The 17,136-nt window shown below is 53.0% G+C and overlaps 1 protein-coding gene across 4 annotated transcripts in view; it reads right to left on the bottom strand.

Annotated features, from left to right (window-relative positions):
• Window positions 1–14,287, bottom strand: part of ADA (adenosine deaminase) — a 32,893-nt gene extending 18,606 nt beyond the window's left edge. Inside the window, exon 1 of one of the 4 annotated variants that reach the window (XM_055266398.2) lies at window positions 14,106–14,287. In XM_055266398.2, the coding sequence (XP_055122373.1) occupies window positions 14,106–14,138 (33 nt within the window). In that variant the 5' untranslated portion in view covers window positions 14,139–14,287. The remainder of the gene's footprint in view (window positions 1–14,105) is intronic. The other 3 variants (XM_055266401.2, XM_055266397.2, XM_055266400.2) reach the window with 3 other exon arrangements.
• Between the last annotated feature and the right edge of the window lie 2,849 nt (window positions 14,288–17,136).

The following is a 17,136-nucleotide window of genomic DNA, read 5'->3' as shown; positions in this document are numbered from 1 at the left end:
GAGACACCAGAGGTCCCATCAGCAGGACCTCAGAGTCATCAGATCTCTCCTGAGGTCATCCAGCTGGCAAGGGACACAGTGGTCTTCACACCCAGTCTCAGGGCCAACTTAGTTGTTGAATTCCCTGACAAAATGAGTTCAGTTCCCACCCAGCCAAATGTTTGTTTCTTGGGTTCTCAAAATATGCTCAGCATTGGGAATACTGAAGCTTATAGCCCAGGGAACAGCCAACCAGCTATGTGACCTCAAGCAAGGGACCTCACCTCTCTGAGCCTGTTTTCTATCCTTAACCCTCACAGGGCTACGGAGAGGGCCCAGCCAGAGAGCTGGAGTCGCACTGTATAGAGCATCATGCAGTTAGAACTGGCATCTTGGCTCCTCCACTCACTCCCTGCTTGACCCTGAGAAAGTCACTTCACTTCCTGTGCTTCGGCATCCTCATCTGTTAAATGGGGAGAATGACAGTCCTTCCTTCTAGGCTTCGTGAGGGTTAACTGCATTAGTACGCAGGGAGTTCTTGGCACATAGCGAATGCTAAATAGTTGTCAACTAAAAGTCAATGAAGGCTGGGCATGGGGGCTCACGCCTGTAACCCAACCACTTTGGGAGGCCGAGGTGGGTGGATCACCTGAGGCCAGGAGTTTGAGACCAGCCTGGCCAACATGGTGAAACCCCATCTCTACTAAAAATACAAAAAATTAGCTGGGCGTGGTGGTGCACACCTGTAATCCCAGCTACTTGGGAGGCTGAGACAGGAGAATCACCTGAACCCGGAAGGCAGAGGCTGCAGTGAGCCGAGATTACGCCACTGCACTCCAACCTGGGCGACAAGAGCGAAACTCCATCTCAAAAATAAAAAACAAAAATAAAAGAAAAGTCAAGGAAGGCCTGGGCTCCTGCTGGATGGTAGATTGTAGAGTTAAACAGAATGGTCCAAGTCCTGTTCCTAGGGCTTGTACAGGCCCCAGAGTGGGAGAGGCATTAAGCAAATGTCACATGGGAAAATGTATAGTCACAAACCAAGACGACTCCTTGGGAAGTACAAACACAGTCCTATGACAGAGGGTAACAAACAACAGAAGTGAACACATCTAGAGGGCCAACAATGAGCCTGAGCGAAAAGCTAGAGGATAGAGAGGAACCTGCAACGCAAGGCAGGGGTGCGGAGGGAGGCGGGAAGAAAATTCCAGGCAGAGGGAACAGCATGTGCAAGGCCCCATGGCAGGAGAAAATGGGGTGTATGAAAGGGATTAAATAGAGGTTCAGAGAAGGGAGGGTTCATGGTACTGGAGAGGCTGCAGGACAGGACCACCCAGGCAGGGCTCTGCGGGCCACGAGGAGTCAGGCTTTATCTGGAAAGCACACAGAAGCCATTGCAGGGTTGGCAGCTGGTTAGAGAAAGAGGATGGCTCACCCCAAGCCAGTTAGAGGCTACTGCAACCATTTGAAAGATGACGGTGGCTTGGACCAGGGTTGTGAGGTGCATAGAGGAAAAACAGGTGGATAGAAAGAGATGCCAAGGCTCACACTCCAGGTTAGGCCTGGGTGGGGAGCAATTCCTGCAGTTTGAGACAGAGAACTCTGGAAGAGAAGACCAAGTCCTGAGCTCCCTCCAGGAGGGAGGATGCGGGAGAGGGAGGCATGATTGGTTTGGTCTTAGTTATGTTAAACTGGAGACGCCTTTTGTTTTTTGTTTTTTTAAGACAGAGTTTTGCTCTGTTGCCCAGGCTGGAGTGCAGTGGCTCCAGCTCGGCTCACGGCAATCTCTACCTCCCGGGTTCAAGTGATTCTCCTGCCTCAGCCTCCCGAGTAGTTGGGACTACAAGCACCCAACACCATGCCCAGCTAATTTTTGTATTTTTAGTAGAGATGGGGGTTTCACCATATTGGCCAGGCTGGTCTTGAACTCCTGACCTCAAGTGATCTGCCCACCTCGGCCTCCCAAAGTGCTGGGGTTACAGGTGTGAACCACCATACCCAGCCAACTGGAGATGCCTTTGAGATATCCAAAGGTAAATGGAGGAAGCCAATGGGATACAAGAATCTAGAGCTGGCCTGAGAAGCCCAAGCTGGGAATGTAGGTAGGAGTGTGGGTGAGTGCAGAAGCTGTGGGCTTGAAGGAGCTCACCTAGGGAGAGAACATCAAGGGAGCTAAGGAAAAGGCCTAGGATGAAGCTTTGACCAGCGCAAGCACTTAGTGGCTTTACGGAGGAGGCTGAGCCTACAGAACCATGGCCAGAGAGGTGGGAGGGTGTGTGGTATGCAGAGGGCTGGGCCATCAGATGTCAAGGAGGAGCGAGCAACGGTTCACAGGGTTAGCATAGTGGGCTGAATGGTGGCCCCCACAAAGCTGTCTACATGCTAATCCTAATCCCCAGAACCTGTAAATATTACCTTATATGGGTCGGGCACGGTGGCTCGTGCCTGTAATCCCAACACTTTGGGAGGCCGACGTGGATGGATCACTTAAGGTTAGGAGTTCAAGACCAGCCTGGCCAACATGGTGAAATCCCCTCTCTATTAAAAATACAAAAATCAGCCGGGCGCGGTGGCTCACGCTTGTAATCCCAGCACTTTGGGAGGCCGAGGCGGGCGGATCACGAGGTCAGGAGATCGAGACCACGGTGAAACCCCGTCTCTACTAAAAAAAATACAAAAAAATTAGCCGGGCGTGGTGGCGGGCGCCTGTAGTCCCAGCTACTCGGAGAGGCTGAGGCAGGAGAATGGCGTGAACCCGGGAGGCGGGGCTTGCAGTGAGCCGAGATCGCGCCACTGCACTCCAGCCTGGGCGACAGAGCGAGACTCCGTCTCAAAAAAAAAAAAAAAAAAAAAAAAAAAAAAAAAACAAAAATCAGCCAGGTGGCATGCACCTGTAGTCCCAGCTACTCAGGAGGCTGAGGTAGGAGAATCATTTTAACCTGGGAGGCGGAGGTTGCAGTGAGCAGAGATTGAGCCACTGCACTCCAGCCTGGGCAACAGAGCAAGACTCCCTCTCAAAAAAGAAATATTACCTTATGGCGGGTGGATCACCTGAGGTCAGGAGTTCGAGGCCAGCCTGGCCAACATGGTGAAACCCCGTGTCTACTAAAAATACAAAAGTTAACTGGGCATGGTGGCGGGTACCTATAATCCCAGCTACTCGGGAGGCTGAGGCAGGAGAATTGCTTGAACCTGGGGGGCGGAGATTCCAGTAAGCCGAATTACGTCAATTCACTCCAGCCTGGGTGAAAGTGCAAAACTCCATCTCAAAAAAAAAAAAATTACCTTATATGGCAAAGTGTGATTATTAAACGTCTTGACAGGAAGAGTTTATCCTGGATTATCTGGTTGGGCCCTAGATGCAATCACATGTATCCTTATAAGACAGAAGCAGAGAGTTTTAAGAGAAACACACACAAGAGGAAGCAGCAACGTGACTTCAGAGGCAGAGACTGGAATGATGCGGCCACAAGCCAAGGAATGCCTGGAGTTGCCAGCAGCCAGAAGAGGCAAGGAATGGATTCCCCTGAGAGCCTTCAGAGGGCGTGTGGCTCTCATATCTTGATGTTGGACTTCTGGCCCCCAGAACTGCCAGGGCACAGGTTTCTGTTGGTTGAAGCCATGCAGGGTGTGGCAACTTGTCACCGCAGCCACAGGAAACTCACATGGTCAGGCCCTGCTGGAGGTCACAGGATGGAAGGGCAGAAACATATCCGTCGGGCTAAAAGTGCAGGCACTGGGGGCTTCAGAGGAGTAGTTCTCAACCCCGGCTGCAAGTTAGGAGCATGGGAAGTTCTGGCCAGTTCCCAAGGCCTCAGCCCCATCTGAGGTCAATTAAAGAAAAATCCTTCATGGCAGGCCCAGGTGGAGGATTTTTTTTAAAAAACCTGTAGTCAAGATTAGGAACCACTGCCCTAGAGGAACCGTTCTAGAGGCCTGAGTGAGGGTAGAATCCACATGGGAATAAGGTAAGAAAGAAGTGGAGGTAAGAAGAGGAAGAAGGTTTAGACTACTCTTTCACAATTTTGCCCCTAAAGGAACTAGCAGCCTTGGAGGAGGCAGGACGTGTATGTGGGTCAAGAGAATGGCGGGCTTTTTCAAAGGGGAATGTCTTGGGCAAGTTTAAACACTCATGGGGATGATTGAGGCTGAGCGAAAGGAGTTGCATGAGGTTACTGGGAAGGAAGGAGGAAGTCAGAAGGTCAAACCAGGCCTGGCCTTGGAGCTCCTGAGAACAGGAGGATCAGGCAGTAAATGGGCGCGGTAGTCACGTCCCCCTGAGGGTGGGACTGGTCGGGGGAGGTCTGCATGGCTACTTCTGGCTAAAGTATTTATTTATTTACTTGGGTTTTTTTTTGTTGTTGTTGTTGTTGTTTTTTGACATGGAGTCTGGCTCTGTTGCCCAGGCTGGAGTGCAGTGGCAAGATCTCAGCTCATCGCAGCCTCTGCCTCTGAGGTTCAAGGGATTCTCATGCCTCAGCCTCCCAAGTAGCTGGGATTACAGGCGCCCACCACCATGCCCGGCTAATTTTTGTACTTTTAGTAGAGACAGTGTTTCACCATGTTGGCCAGGCTGGTTTTGAACTCCTGACCTCAGGTGATCCACTCACCTAGGCCTCCCAAAGTGTTAGGATTACAGGCGTGAGCTGCCTTACCCCGCCTGGCAAAAGTATTTAAATGCCAATTCAAGAGCCCACCTCCCAGCTCTGCTTTACTCTGGCACAACAATTGGCAATGTTCAGAGTGGAATCTTCCCATCTGCCTGGGGCCCTGAGTGATCCAAGGAGCCTAAACCTCACTGGAGGCCCTGGAGGGACAAGCAGTATGAGGTCAACCTGGGTCTCTGCAGGCCCCTCAGACCTGGGGGCTGTTTGTTACCGCAGCAGCACAAGGTAGCCTCTCCTGCCTGAGAATGAGCAAACACACCTTTCTGAACTCAGCTTTGCAAACTGTGATAAGAAGCAGAACCAAGTGCTATGAGATAAAGAAAAATCACACCGGGGTGGGGGCAATTTAGAAAGTGTGTTGGGAAAAGATCACTTAAAGAAGGAGTTCGCCAGGGAGAAGAAAGAAGGAAGGAGAGGGAGAATGGCTCCAGGCAGGGGAGCTGCGTGTGCTTAGCGTCTGAATCAGGAAGCGGGCGGGGAGTTGGCGAGAGTGCAGAGTGAGGTTAGTGGTGAGAAATGAGGCCAGGGCAAAGTGGAGAGGGGGCAGGGAGATTGCAGAGGCCGAAGCAAAGGGTTTTCCACCCAAGTGTGTTAAATCGGAGAGTCCCCTTTAAAAAAACCTTTCCCGGCTGCTGTGTGGAGGACAGGATGGCAGGAAGCCAGAACAGAAGACCAGCTACTGCGGGAGGGAAGATCTGATTGGGATTTGAATAACATACGGAAGTACTCAAGGCAGCATCAGAGACAGTGGGTGCTCAGTGGAGCAGGAGCTAGATGGTGCCGGGGTGCAGAAGCTGGGGGTTCAGGGAGCCGGGCAGGAGGCAGGAGCACCTCTGGGAAGGGGGAAAGCAGAGCCAGCTGCCCACCATGACCAGTGGCACTCATCCCTTCTCACGGCTGCCTGAGAAGAGGCCCAGGTGTGGAGCAGAGGCAGGAAGCCACCTCCACAGGTGGCTCAAGCTCAGGCAGGCCTCCTACTGAATTTTCTAGAAAACTACCACACACCATGGGAAGTCTGTCAGCCTATTGCAGATGACAATGACAATGGGATGGGGACCCCGCTTTCCTGTCCCCTTTCAGGGAAAAGGATCAGCAATGGCCTTGAACTTTTGAGTATCTACTATGTGCTAGACCATCTATATGCATTATCTTATTTCATCCTTACAACCAGCAAGGTAGAGAGTTCACTCCCATTTTGCTGATGAAGAAACTGAGGTTCAAAGATGTACCCCAAAACAGTCAGTGATGGAGTCAGAATTTGAACCCTAGTCTGATTCTTGAGCTCCTAACCACTCTACTGTACTGCCTCTGTGGGCCAAGCCTCAGACATCAATAATACAGAAATAATAATAATGATAAAGCAGCTACCTACTGTTTTCAGACCCTTTATCTCATTTAATCTTAATCCCTAGGCAATGTACATATCGGCCCATGTTACAGATGGGGAAATGGACTTGCCAGGCTAAGCCCGGAGAAGTTCAGTGGCCTGTGCAGGGTTATACAAATTGATGGTGGTAGAGCTAGGGTGGAACTCAAGTCCCTCTGCCTCAGCCCAAGCCCTGCCCACAGGCCACACCCTCTCCCTGGCACTCAGGCCGAGACCGTACCTGGCCTCCTGACCTCTCCAGAGGGGAATCTCACGCCCCTTCCCACTGCCTTTGCTCTCTGCAAGGCTGACTCACAGCCAGCTCAGCATCTGTCCGAACAGCAGGAAATCCTCCCAGCGCTGATGTGAACAGGAAGCATCCTCAGTTACCAACAAATATTTACTCAGCCCCACTATGTGCCAGGCACCGTGGAGGCCCTCGGGAAATGCACTAAGTCCCTGCTCTCAAGAGATGCGTGCCAGAGAGGTCCAGGGCGGTGGGTTCACTTACCCAAGGTCACTCAGTGTGTTGGTGGCAGAGCTACCATGAGGACCCAAGTCTTGAACTCCTGGGCCAGATACTCCCAGATCTGACTCATGTTTCCATGTTCCCAACTGCTGGAGGGCGAGCAGGGCCATCTACCTCCAAGCCAAACCCAGTCAGATTAGTTCTCCCTGGAGAGCCTTGGGGACAACTAATCTGACTGGGTTTGCCTTGGAGGTAGACGGCCCTGCTCGCCCTCCAGCAGCTGGGTTTGCCTCCCAAACACATCGCTCTGTTTTGTTTTCATCTGACTTCTCGGGTTCATGTATGTAACATGTCTGTCTCCGTCATGAGCCGTTTGCTGAGAGGGGGGACCTTTGTGTCATCATGTCATGTCCTCAGCACCTCGCACAGCACCTGGTGCTCTCTATGTGTTCAATGACCACACCGTTATTTCCTCGTCTCCCTGTCCCATGTCAGCAATGCTGGGTGTTCTCCCTGCAACAACGAACGGGCTGACCTGCCCCCATGGGACCTGGCAGAACCCACACAGGGCCAGAGGAGCCAGGGCTGCCTGGTCAGCTCACAGAACCTGAGCACCGTGGCCAGAACCCAGATGAGCCACAGGTGCCCACTGCCAGCTGAATGTCCCCTCCCTCCCTAGCCCTGCTTTTGGTGATGAGCTGGGCAGTGCCAGGGTCAGTGACTTATGCCACTATGGCCTCTCAACTGACTTTTAGTTTGAGGCCAGGAGACAGAGCAGCCCTGGGCTGATAAACTGTTTCAGCTCCACTTCCTCCAGGTAGCCCTCTATGCTCAGCCTCGTCTAGGCTCCACCAGCTCCGAGGTACACAGTGGAAGGGACTGAGCAGTCCCCACAGTGTCTCCTGCTGACGGGGCCTGACAGCTCTGCTGCTCAGAGGTTTCCCAGGAGGCAAGGTGTGTCTTCCACCTGGGGAAATTCCTGTGGAGCCACAGCATAGGGACTCAGCACACTTAAACTCGTTTTAAAGGCAACAAGACTGAGGCTCAGAGAGTGGGAAGATCTTGAGTTAGAAAGTCTAATGCACACCACAGCCAGGAAGCTATTTGACTCTAAACCGGGAGGTCTTAAGAGCAGCACGCTCCCTTCATACCACATAGCAAGGTGCTGGGTCACTGATGCTAACATCTAAACAGGGGCCAGGTGTGGTGGCTCACTCTTGAAATCCCAGCACTTTGGGAGGCTGAGGCGGGTGGATCACTTGAGGCCAGGAGTTTGAGACCTCCTCTTCACAGAGGTGGAAGGGAGGACCAGCTACTCAGGAGGCTGAGGCAGGAGGATCACATGAACCCAGGAGGCAGAGGTTGTGAGCCAAAATCGTGCCACTGCACTCCAGCTTGGGTGACAGAGTGAGACTCCAGCTCAAAAAAAAAAAAAAAAAAAGTCACTGAAGGCACCTGGTACCCAGGACTACTTCGAGGACAGCCATTGTTATGGCCAACATGGTGAAACCCTGTCCCTACTAAAAACACAAAAATTAGCCAGGCATGGTGGTGCACACCTGTAATCCCAACTACTTGGGAGACTGAGGCAGAAGAATCGCTTGAAGCTGGGAGGCAGAGGTTGTAGTGAGCCGAGATTGTACCACTGCACTCCAGCCTGGGCGACAGAGTGAGACTCTGTCTCAAAAGTCTAAGCAGGACCATTACCAACCATGATGATGATGCTGACCAATGGCAGCTATTGCTGCAGCACCTGCTCTGAGCCAGGCCTGCACTTGGTGTTTGAGAGGTGGGTATGGGTATAATTCTCATTTTAGAGAGGGGAAACTGAGGCACCGTGAAGTTAAATGACTCATTCAAGCTCCTCTAGCTGGAAAGTGGGAAATCAGGACTCAGACCCAGACAGCCTGACCCCGGTTGGTGTCCAAGTTCAAATTCCTTGCTGTTCTAGCTCCCTGGTCACTAGGAGTGCAGAGGTTATCCCAACAACTGCTCTGGGGCCTGAGAACACTAAGGGCTGAGGGCAAGCCTACCCCCAACACTTTGGGTAAATACAGATTCCAACCTCACTCTGCCCCCACAGCCTGCTTTTCTCCACCACCCCACCCAGACCATGGTCCTACTCCCTTGCCCCACCTCAGGGGGTACCATAGGGACCCCTTCAAGACACCTGAGCAGGTGGACAAGTCTCTCCTGGATCACAGGGCCCCCAGCCACCCAGGTCAAGTCCACCCTGAGGTTGAATGTAGGATTGGGAAGCTGCCTGGCCTCCCCTGCCTCCATGTGTGACCACAGACCACTTCCTCTCTCTGATCTTCCCTTCCTCCTCTGAAGCAAAAGGCTTCGATGAAACTCAGTCTCCTTTGCTCCCCTCCCCCACCAACTGCCATGTGAGTGAAAATGGGTAAGGCAGACTCTTCCTAGGGACATTTTTGTTTTAACAGGTGGCTCTGGTAACTGAAAGCCACTGCAAGCCCAAAGAAGTGCAGCTGGTGGGTTTTGTGTCAGGAAGACAAAAAGGAGGAGGGAGGAGAGTGGAGGGAGATTCCGCAGCTGGAGAGGCCTCCCAGAGTCTACTGCAACCCCCACTCCAGTCCCCAGGAAGGAAACGCACCCCTGAGGGCCTGCTGTTACCAGCCAGGCACTGTACAAAAACCAATCAGCATGTCAGTTTCCCCAAGAACCCCAAGATCTTGGTTTTGTCACCCCATTTTACAGAGGGGGAAGCTGAGGTTCAGGAGTTGTCTACCTGAGGTACCCTAGCTGCTAAGCAGCAGGCAGAAATTCAACCCCAGTACATCTGAAGCCCGGGGCTAATGCACTGGCCCACACTGCCACCCCGATTCTAACTCTTCCCCCCACACTGCCCCCCCTTTTTTGCATAAAGTGGGATTGGCAAATGAGCAAAGCAATGAACAGCTTCTACTTGAGTGCAGGCAGATCTGGGTTCCAGTCTAGATCTGCCACTTGCCGGCTGTGTGACTTTGGCAAGTTCCCTCCCCTCTCTGTCTCAGTTTCCTCATAATAAGTGAAGTTAATAATAGGACAGGACCTTCCTCAGAGGGCTGACATAAACATTAAATGAGTCACTGTATGCAAAGCAGGACAGCGCCTCGTGCAGAGTAGACGTTCAAATATGAGACAGAAAAGGCACATTGCTGATTTAGCCCCAATTCCCCTCTGCATCAGAGAGGGACAGTTTAGAAACTGCTGTCCCTTGGCCGGGTGCGGTGGCTCATGCCTGTAATCTCAGCACTTTGGGAGGCCGAGGTGGGCGGATCACCTGAAGTCGGGAGTTCGAGACCAGCCTGGCCAACAAGGAGAAACCCCGTCTCTACTAAAAATACAAAAAATTAGCCGGGCATGGTGGTGCATGCCTGTAATTCCAGCTACTTGGGAGGCTGAGGCAGAAGAATCACTTGAACCTGGGAGGCAGAGGTTGCAGTGAGCCAAGATCGTGCTGTTGCACTCCAGCCTGGGCAACAAGAGCGAAACTCTGTCTAAAAAAAAAAAAAAAAAAAAGAAAAAAAGAAAGAAACTGCTGTCCCAGCCTGTACCGGTTCACTCGCCAGTCTACAGCTTCAAGGCTCTCAGATTTTATGTAGCCCTGGCAAGTCCCTCCACTCTCTAAGCCTCAGTTTCTTCATCTGTAAATGGGGATGAAGACCCATGCGTTGACAAGTCATCCAGAGGATTCCGTGAGATAAAAGTTACTGGCCGGGCACAGTGGCTCACACCTGTAATCCCAGCACTTTGGGAGGCCGAGGTGGGAGGATCACCTGAGATCAGGAGTTCAAGACCAGCTGGCTAACATGGTGAAACCCTGTCTTTACTAAAAATACAAAAATTAGCCGGGCATGGTGGCAGACGTCTGTAATCCCAGCTAATCCGGAGGCTGAGGCAGAAGAATGGCTTGAACTCGGGAGGTGGAGGTTGTAGCGAGCCAGGATCACACCACTGCACTCCAGCCTGGGCAATAGAGTGAGACTCTGTGGTGCATGCCTGTAGTCCCAGCTACTTGGGAGGCTGAGGCAGGAGGTTGCAGTGACCCAAAATCTTGCCACTGCACTCCAGCTTGGGCGATACAGTGAGATTCTGGCAAAAAAAAAAAAAAGTCACTGAAGGCACCTGATACCCAGGACCACTTCAAGGACAGCCGTTGTTATGATTATTATAACAACAGGCATGTGATCAGCACTGGCCTCCAGGATGCAGAATGCCTGAGTGCCTGGTGCCACCTGTGAACATAGGCTGATAAGGGCCACCCCTCCAACCCCGCTTTCCACTTCCTCCAGTGCCCAGCAGGTGTTCAGTCAAACCAGGTGGGGGTATGGGAGGCACACCCGACAGGGAAAACTTGACTTGGGCATCCCCTGACAATGACCCTGCATGGCAGGCACACTTGAATGTGCGTTCAGAGTTCTGAGAGAAGGAATCCAGGAGTGGCCAACCTGGAGATCCCTTCCTTATCTATGAGGAACATCTGAGCCCCACCCCATTCCCATGGGACACTGACCATATAGGGGTATAGGGACCGAGGCCCTTTGTTTTGGGTTAAATGAAGGTTACTAGGTGGAGGTGGTTGGGGGAAGGTGTTAAATGAAAATGCTGTATAAACTGCAATGATTTGTCAGTGGTTGCGGTTCTTCTGCTCAGCCTGCCGCCACTGGACTCTCTTCCCTGTGTGTAAGCCCCCAGTAAAACCCCATATCTTTTTTGCTACCTCTTCCAAAGAAGGTAGCCTCTTGAACCTGGTGCTATCTCCATTGGAGTCAGTAGGGATCCCGCACAAAAGAAGGCAGCTGCCTAGGGCCTTGCTAAGCAAAGTGTGTTCCTGGATCGTTGACATTAGCATTTCCCGGGAGCCGGTCAGCAGTGCAGCATCGCAGGCCCCACCCGGACCCACACAGAATCACAGTGTGAACATTAAAGGTCAGGCCATTTGAGTGCAGTTTGAAAAGCGCTGCCCTGCTCTGCTTTCTTCTAGCTGACCAGGTCCCAGGCCTCAGCTGGTGGCAGGTATGAGCAGCTGAAGGACACAGCAAAGGCTCCTGTCTCAGGAGGTTTGCACCTGGGGCACTGGCACCTCTATGCCCAAAGGCTTCTGCAGAGGTAGTTTAGGAAAGATGGTTAGAGGCATGGGATTCTGAAGCCAGCCTCCCTTGGACTCAAACCCCAGACTGGACATTTCCTAGCTGTGTGATCTTGGGCCTAGTTAACCTTTCTGTGCCTGGATTAAATGAAAAATGCAGATAATGTGTTTAGAACGGTGCCTGGCACAGAAACATCAACACTCTATAAGCTGCATCTAGTAATGCTAATAATTATAACTGTCATCTCTCCCACCCACGAGAGGGCAGGGAGCTGGCTCTGGTCACAGTGGCTCTGAGATTCACACTCCTTCCCGCTTCTCTTGCCAGCTCGGGCAAGTTCCTCCTCACAATCATACAAGATTTGTCACGCCTCGAACATGGCAGGTAACATTCTACCTTCACTCTCAAGCATCACCTTGTGGCCTTGGGACTCAGGACACGGGACACCCACATAAGCAGCTGATGTTCCATCCTCCAGGTGTGGACACTGAGGTCCCAACAGGGAAAATGATCTGTCAGCTTGAATCAGATGGGAGGACTGGGCAAGGCCAAAAAATGGGGATAATAATATGAGCCCCTCCCTTGACGGGCTGTTACAGAAGAACTGCAAGGATCCAGTGGGTGTCTGCACCAAGTGTCTAGAAGTGGGCCCTGCTGTTCTCTCCATAACTCCCAACACATTTGCAATCAAGGAGCTTTTTTTTTTTTTTTTGAGACGGAATCTCACTCTGTTGCCCTGGCTGGAGTGCAGTGGCGAGACCCTGGCTCACTGCAAACTCCGCCTCCCGGGTTCATGCCATTCTCCTGCCTCAGCCTCCTGTGTAGCTGGGACTACAGATGCCCACCACCACGCCCAGTTAATTTTTTGTATTTTTAGTAGAGACGGGGTTACACCGTGTTAGCCAGGATGGTCTCATTCTCCTGACCTCATGATCCGCCTGCCTCCACCTCCCAAAGTGCTGGGATTACAGGCGTGAGCCACCGCACCCGGCCAATCAAGGAGCTTTGCTACTGCCATAGGATTCACATCAGGGTACAGTGGGTCCCCAGCCCAAGGGCAGAGGGAGCCCAGAGCATTTAACAAAAAGACTGCAAAGGAGAGGCACCAATCATGGGCCCCCTGGCTCCAGTAAGATGTGAAGGAGACAGGGCTGGGGACGGGAGGGCTTGTACAGCACCTCAGTGCTCCCAGCTTCTGACCCGGAGTAGCTGAGCATTTTCCCTGGGCTGGGGGCATCAGTAGTGGCGGCCAGGCCTCACCCTCCTCAGAAGGTAGGTGGGCTCTCCCACCCACAGCCTGTCTCCTTCACACTAACACATGCACACTCACTAGATTCTCACCGGCACTTTTGTGATATCTATCATCATTCACACATTTCTTTTTTTTTCTTTTCTTTTTTTTTTTGAGACAGGGTCTCACTCTGTCTCCCAGGCTGAAGTGCAGTGGCACCATCACAGCTCACTGCAGCCTCGACCTCCTGGGCTCCAGCGATCCTCCTGCCTCAGCCTCCTGAGTAGCTGGGACTGCGGGAGTGCACCACCACACACACTTCCCCTAACTTTTTTTATTTTTTGGAGAGAGGGGTCTAGTTATGTTGTCCAGGCTAGCCTCAAACTCCTGGACTCAAGTGATCCTCCCGCCTCAGCCTCCCAAAGTGCTGGGATTACAGGCGTGAGCCAACCTGCTGGGCCACTCACACCTATTTCTTAGAAGGGTAAGTTGAGGCTGATTGCAGCTGACTCCTTCCCCAACCACTCTCACACCCTACTGGCTGACTCACCCTGCTTGGCAGACTCCTGGGCCCCTCCTCTCAGACTCTGAGACAGGCCAAGGGAGTCCGGACCCTCCCTGACCTCACCAGTCCCAAGACGCCACAGCTGGTGGGCGGAGACAAGAGGATTCTCCCCTGGGGCCAGTGGCCATGGCTTGGCCTCGAGTGAACCCTGCTAGGGCCCCAAACCCAGGGCCTACCTAGCTCCTGTTCTTCTCTTGCGGGGAACGGGGAGTGCTCTGCTCCCCTCCCTCTCCTTTCTGGCAGGGCTCACGGTTCTTCCCCGGGGCGCATCCACAAACCTGGGCTCCTTGGCGCTCACCACCATAACGTTGGCGTACAAAGCTGCTTCCATTCACTGAGCAACCAGTAGGCGCCGGGCACAGCACTAGGTGCCTAACCGGCGTAGACATCAGGCCCTATCATACAGCTGAGCTTCAGAGACCTCAAGCTCCTGCCCAGGCCCACACAGCGCTCAACCGTGCTAGGATGCCCACTTGACAGACAGCGAAACTGAGACCCAGAGGGGTCAAGTCAGGGGCAGAAGCAGACTCTGGAGGCCTCCGGGTTCTGGACCTTCTCTGCCCCATTGTCCCTAATTAGCCCGCAAGCAAGCCACGGCCTAAGCCGAAGGAATAACGCGCCTGCAGGAGCCCCCGTTCGTTCCCAGGGTTCGGACGCCCCGGGCTAGGCCCCGCTAAGCCCCTCGGGCCGCCCAGGCACTGGACCCCTGTCCCCGGAGCCCCCACGCGCGCTCACTTTGGGCTTGTCGAAGGCGGGCGTCTGGGCCATGGTGCCCTTGTGCGCCCCGGCGCTGCTCCCTCCGCCGACGCTCGGTGGGTCTCTGCCGGCTAAGTGGCCGCTCGGCTTTCCCTGGGGGCAGCGGTGGCCGCGGCCGGCCACGCTCTTCTTAACGGGGCCGGGCCCCGCCTCCCGCCCCGCCCGCCGCCGTTCCCGGGGCCCGCCCCCTCCCCGGAGCCCCCGCCCCGCCTCCCGGCCTGGATCGCGCATTTCCTGGAATTCTGGACCCGGCGTCCTCGCCCGCCGACCCGAAAACTACGGCCCCGCGGCGCCCTACCGGACCCACCTGTGGGCGCGCGCTCCGGCCGCCTCGCTGGGCGCTGCCTTCCCCCCGGCTCCTCCAGCAACTTTCAAGCGTACCCCTGCAGTCTGGGTGCTGCTGTGCGCCAGGCCCGAGCTAGAAGCGGGGACCCCGGGAGCATCGCAAGCCTCGAGCGGCGTGCGTTCCCCAGATAGACGGACGCTCGTCGCAGAAACACACACCATAATTGTATAGTTAAGGAACTTTCGAGGGGGCCCAGCCGTGGCCTGCAGAACCTGCAGGAGTTCACCAGGGGTGGGTGGGGGTGGAGAGGACATTCTACGTGAGAGACTCCAGGGAGCTGGGAGTGAAAGGAGGCGAGGAAGGCTGGAGCTCGGAGGGAGGGAGAACACAGACAATCCCCTCCTGGGCATTCACCTTTAAGAAACCCGCCCAGGCGCAGCCAGAGACCTGTGCAGAATGTTCACACCAGCGCTATTCCGAATAACAGGAACATTGGAAACACCCTCAAATGCCCCTCCACGTGCTAGTGGGCAAATAAACCGGAATATTCACGCCATGAAACGTTAGACAGCAGTGAAACGGAATGAACTTCAGCCAGACAACAACAGAAACAATGTCTCAGAAACAATGTTGAGTGAAAAAACTAAGTTGCGGCAAACTGCATACAATGGTGCAACTTTTAGAATGTGTAAAAGCAAAACCAAAAGTATGTATGTTTAGACACATGCATCGGTGGAAAAAATTTAAAGCAAGGGAAAGATGAGCATAGATACGTGAAGAATGGTTATCTCAGGTGAATGGGAAGGAGCTGGGAGGAGGTAAGGACGGAGGGAAATAACACCCGGGTACAGGTTATTGATTGATTGATTGATTGATTGATTGAGACGGAGTTTCGCTCTTTCGCGGAGGCTGCAGTGAAGTGGCGCGATCTGGGCTCACTGCAACCTCTGCCCCTCTGGCCTCCCTCCCACCCCCACCCCCACCCCCCCAGCGTTTCAAGCGATCTTCCTGTCTCAGCCTCCCGAGTAGCTGGGGTTATAGGCGCCCACAACCACGCCTGGCTAATTTTTGTTTTTTGTTTTTTTGGGTTTTGTTTTTTTTTTTGAGATGGACTCTTGCTCTGTCGCCCAGGCTGGAGTGCAGTGGCGAAATCTTGGCTCACTGCAACCTCCGCCTCCTGGGTTTTAAGCAATTCTCTGCCTCAGCCTCCAGAGTAGCTGGGATTACAGACGCGTCTCACCGCGCCCTGCTAATTTTTGTATTTTTAGTAGAGACGGGGTTTCACCATGTTGGCCAGGCTGGTCTCGAACTCCTGATCTCAGGTGATCCACCCACCTCGGCCTCCCAAGGCATGATTACAGGCATGAGCCACCACGCCTGGCCACACACAGGTTATTGATAATGTTCCAGTACTGGGGTGGATTTCATTTCATCATAAATAAATTAACCCATAAACAAGAGGGAAAGAGAGGGTGGGAGAGTGGAGAGCAAGGGGCTAGAAGGTCAGATGGGAGCTGAATCCTGCCAGGGCTGTGGGACCCAGTGATGGTGTGGGATTGCTAGGAAGTCAGTGGAGTGTTTTAAGTGGAGGCGAGACAAAATCGCCCTTTTATTTGGAAAAAATATTCTCCAGCTACTGAAAGTGTGATCCAGGAATCATCAGCACCCACATCACCTGGGAGCTGACTCGAAATGCAGACTTTCAGACCCCATCCCAGACCTACTGAACTAGAATCTATATTTTATACAAACAGGACCCCCCAGGTGGCTCGCACCCACAGGGCACTTTGAGAAGCCTGGGCTCCCTGCTGTGAGGGGAGGGCATTACAGGGGGCCAGTGGGGGTGAGGGAGGACAGGATACCAGGAAGGAGGCAACTGCCATGGTCTGGGTAGGGCATGGTGATATCAGTGGGGGAAGTGGAGAAACTCATATTCAAGCTGCATTTCAGGTGTAAAATCAGCTGAATTTGGGGTTTGGTTGTATGTGGGAGTGAGGGAGAGGGTGGCTGTATTAGTCCATTATTTTCATGCGCTGATAAAGACATACCCGAGCCTGGGCATGGTGGCTCATGCCTGTAATCCCAGGACTTTGGGAGGCTGAGGCAGGAGGATCACTTGAGGTCAGGAGTTTGAGACCAGCCTGACCAACATGGTGAAACCCCATCTCTACTAAAAAAAAAAAATACAAAATTAGCCAGGTGTGGTGGCGTATGCCTGTAATCCCAGATACTCAGGAGGCTGAGGCAGGAGAATTGCTTGAACCCGGGAGGTGGAGGTTGTGGTGAGCCAAGATTGCACCATTGCATTCCAGCCTGGGCAACAGGAGCGAAACTCCATCTCAAGAAAAAAAAAAAAAAAGACATACCTGAGACTGGGTAATTTTCAAAAGAAAGAGGCTTTAATGGGTTTACAGTTCCACAATGGTTAGGGAGGCCTTGCAATCATGGCGGAAGGCAAAGGAGGAGCAAGTCACGTCTTACATGGATGGCAGTAGGCAAAGAGAGAGCTCCTGTAGGGAAACTCCCATTTTTAAAACCATCAGATCTTGTGAGACTTATTTACTATCACAAGAACAGCATGGGAAAGACCATCCTCCATGATTCAATTATCTCCCACTGAGTCTCTCCCACAACATGTAGGAATTATGGGAGCTACTAGATGAGATTTGGGTGAAGACACAAAGCCAAACCCTATCAGTGGGTCTCGTACATTGTCAAAGCCAG

Source organism: Symphalangus syndactylus, chromosome 24 (genome assembly GCF_028878055.3).
Source record: "Symphalangus syndactylus isolate Jambi chromosome 24, NHGRI_mSymSyn1-v2.1_pri, whole genome shotgun sequence".
Taxonomy (NCBI): domain Eukaryota; kingdom Metazoa; phylum Chordata; class Mammalia; order Primates; family Hylobatidae; genus Symphalangus; species Symphalangus syndactylus.
The sequence above is the reverse complement of the archived record's forward strand: the minus strand, read 5'-3'. Positions and strand labels throughout refer to the sequence as shown.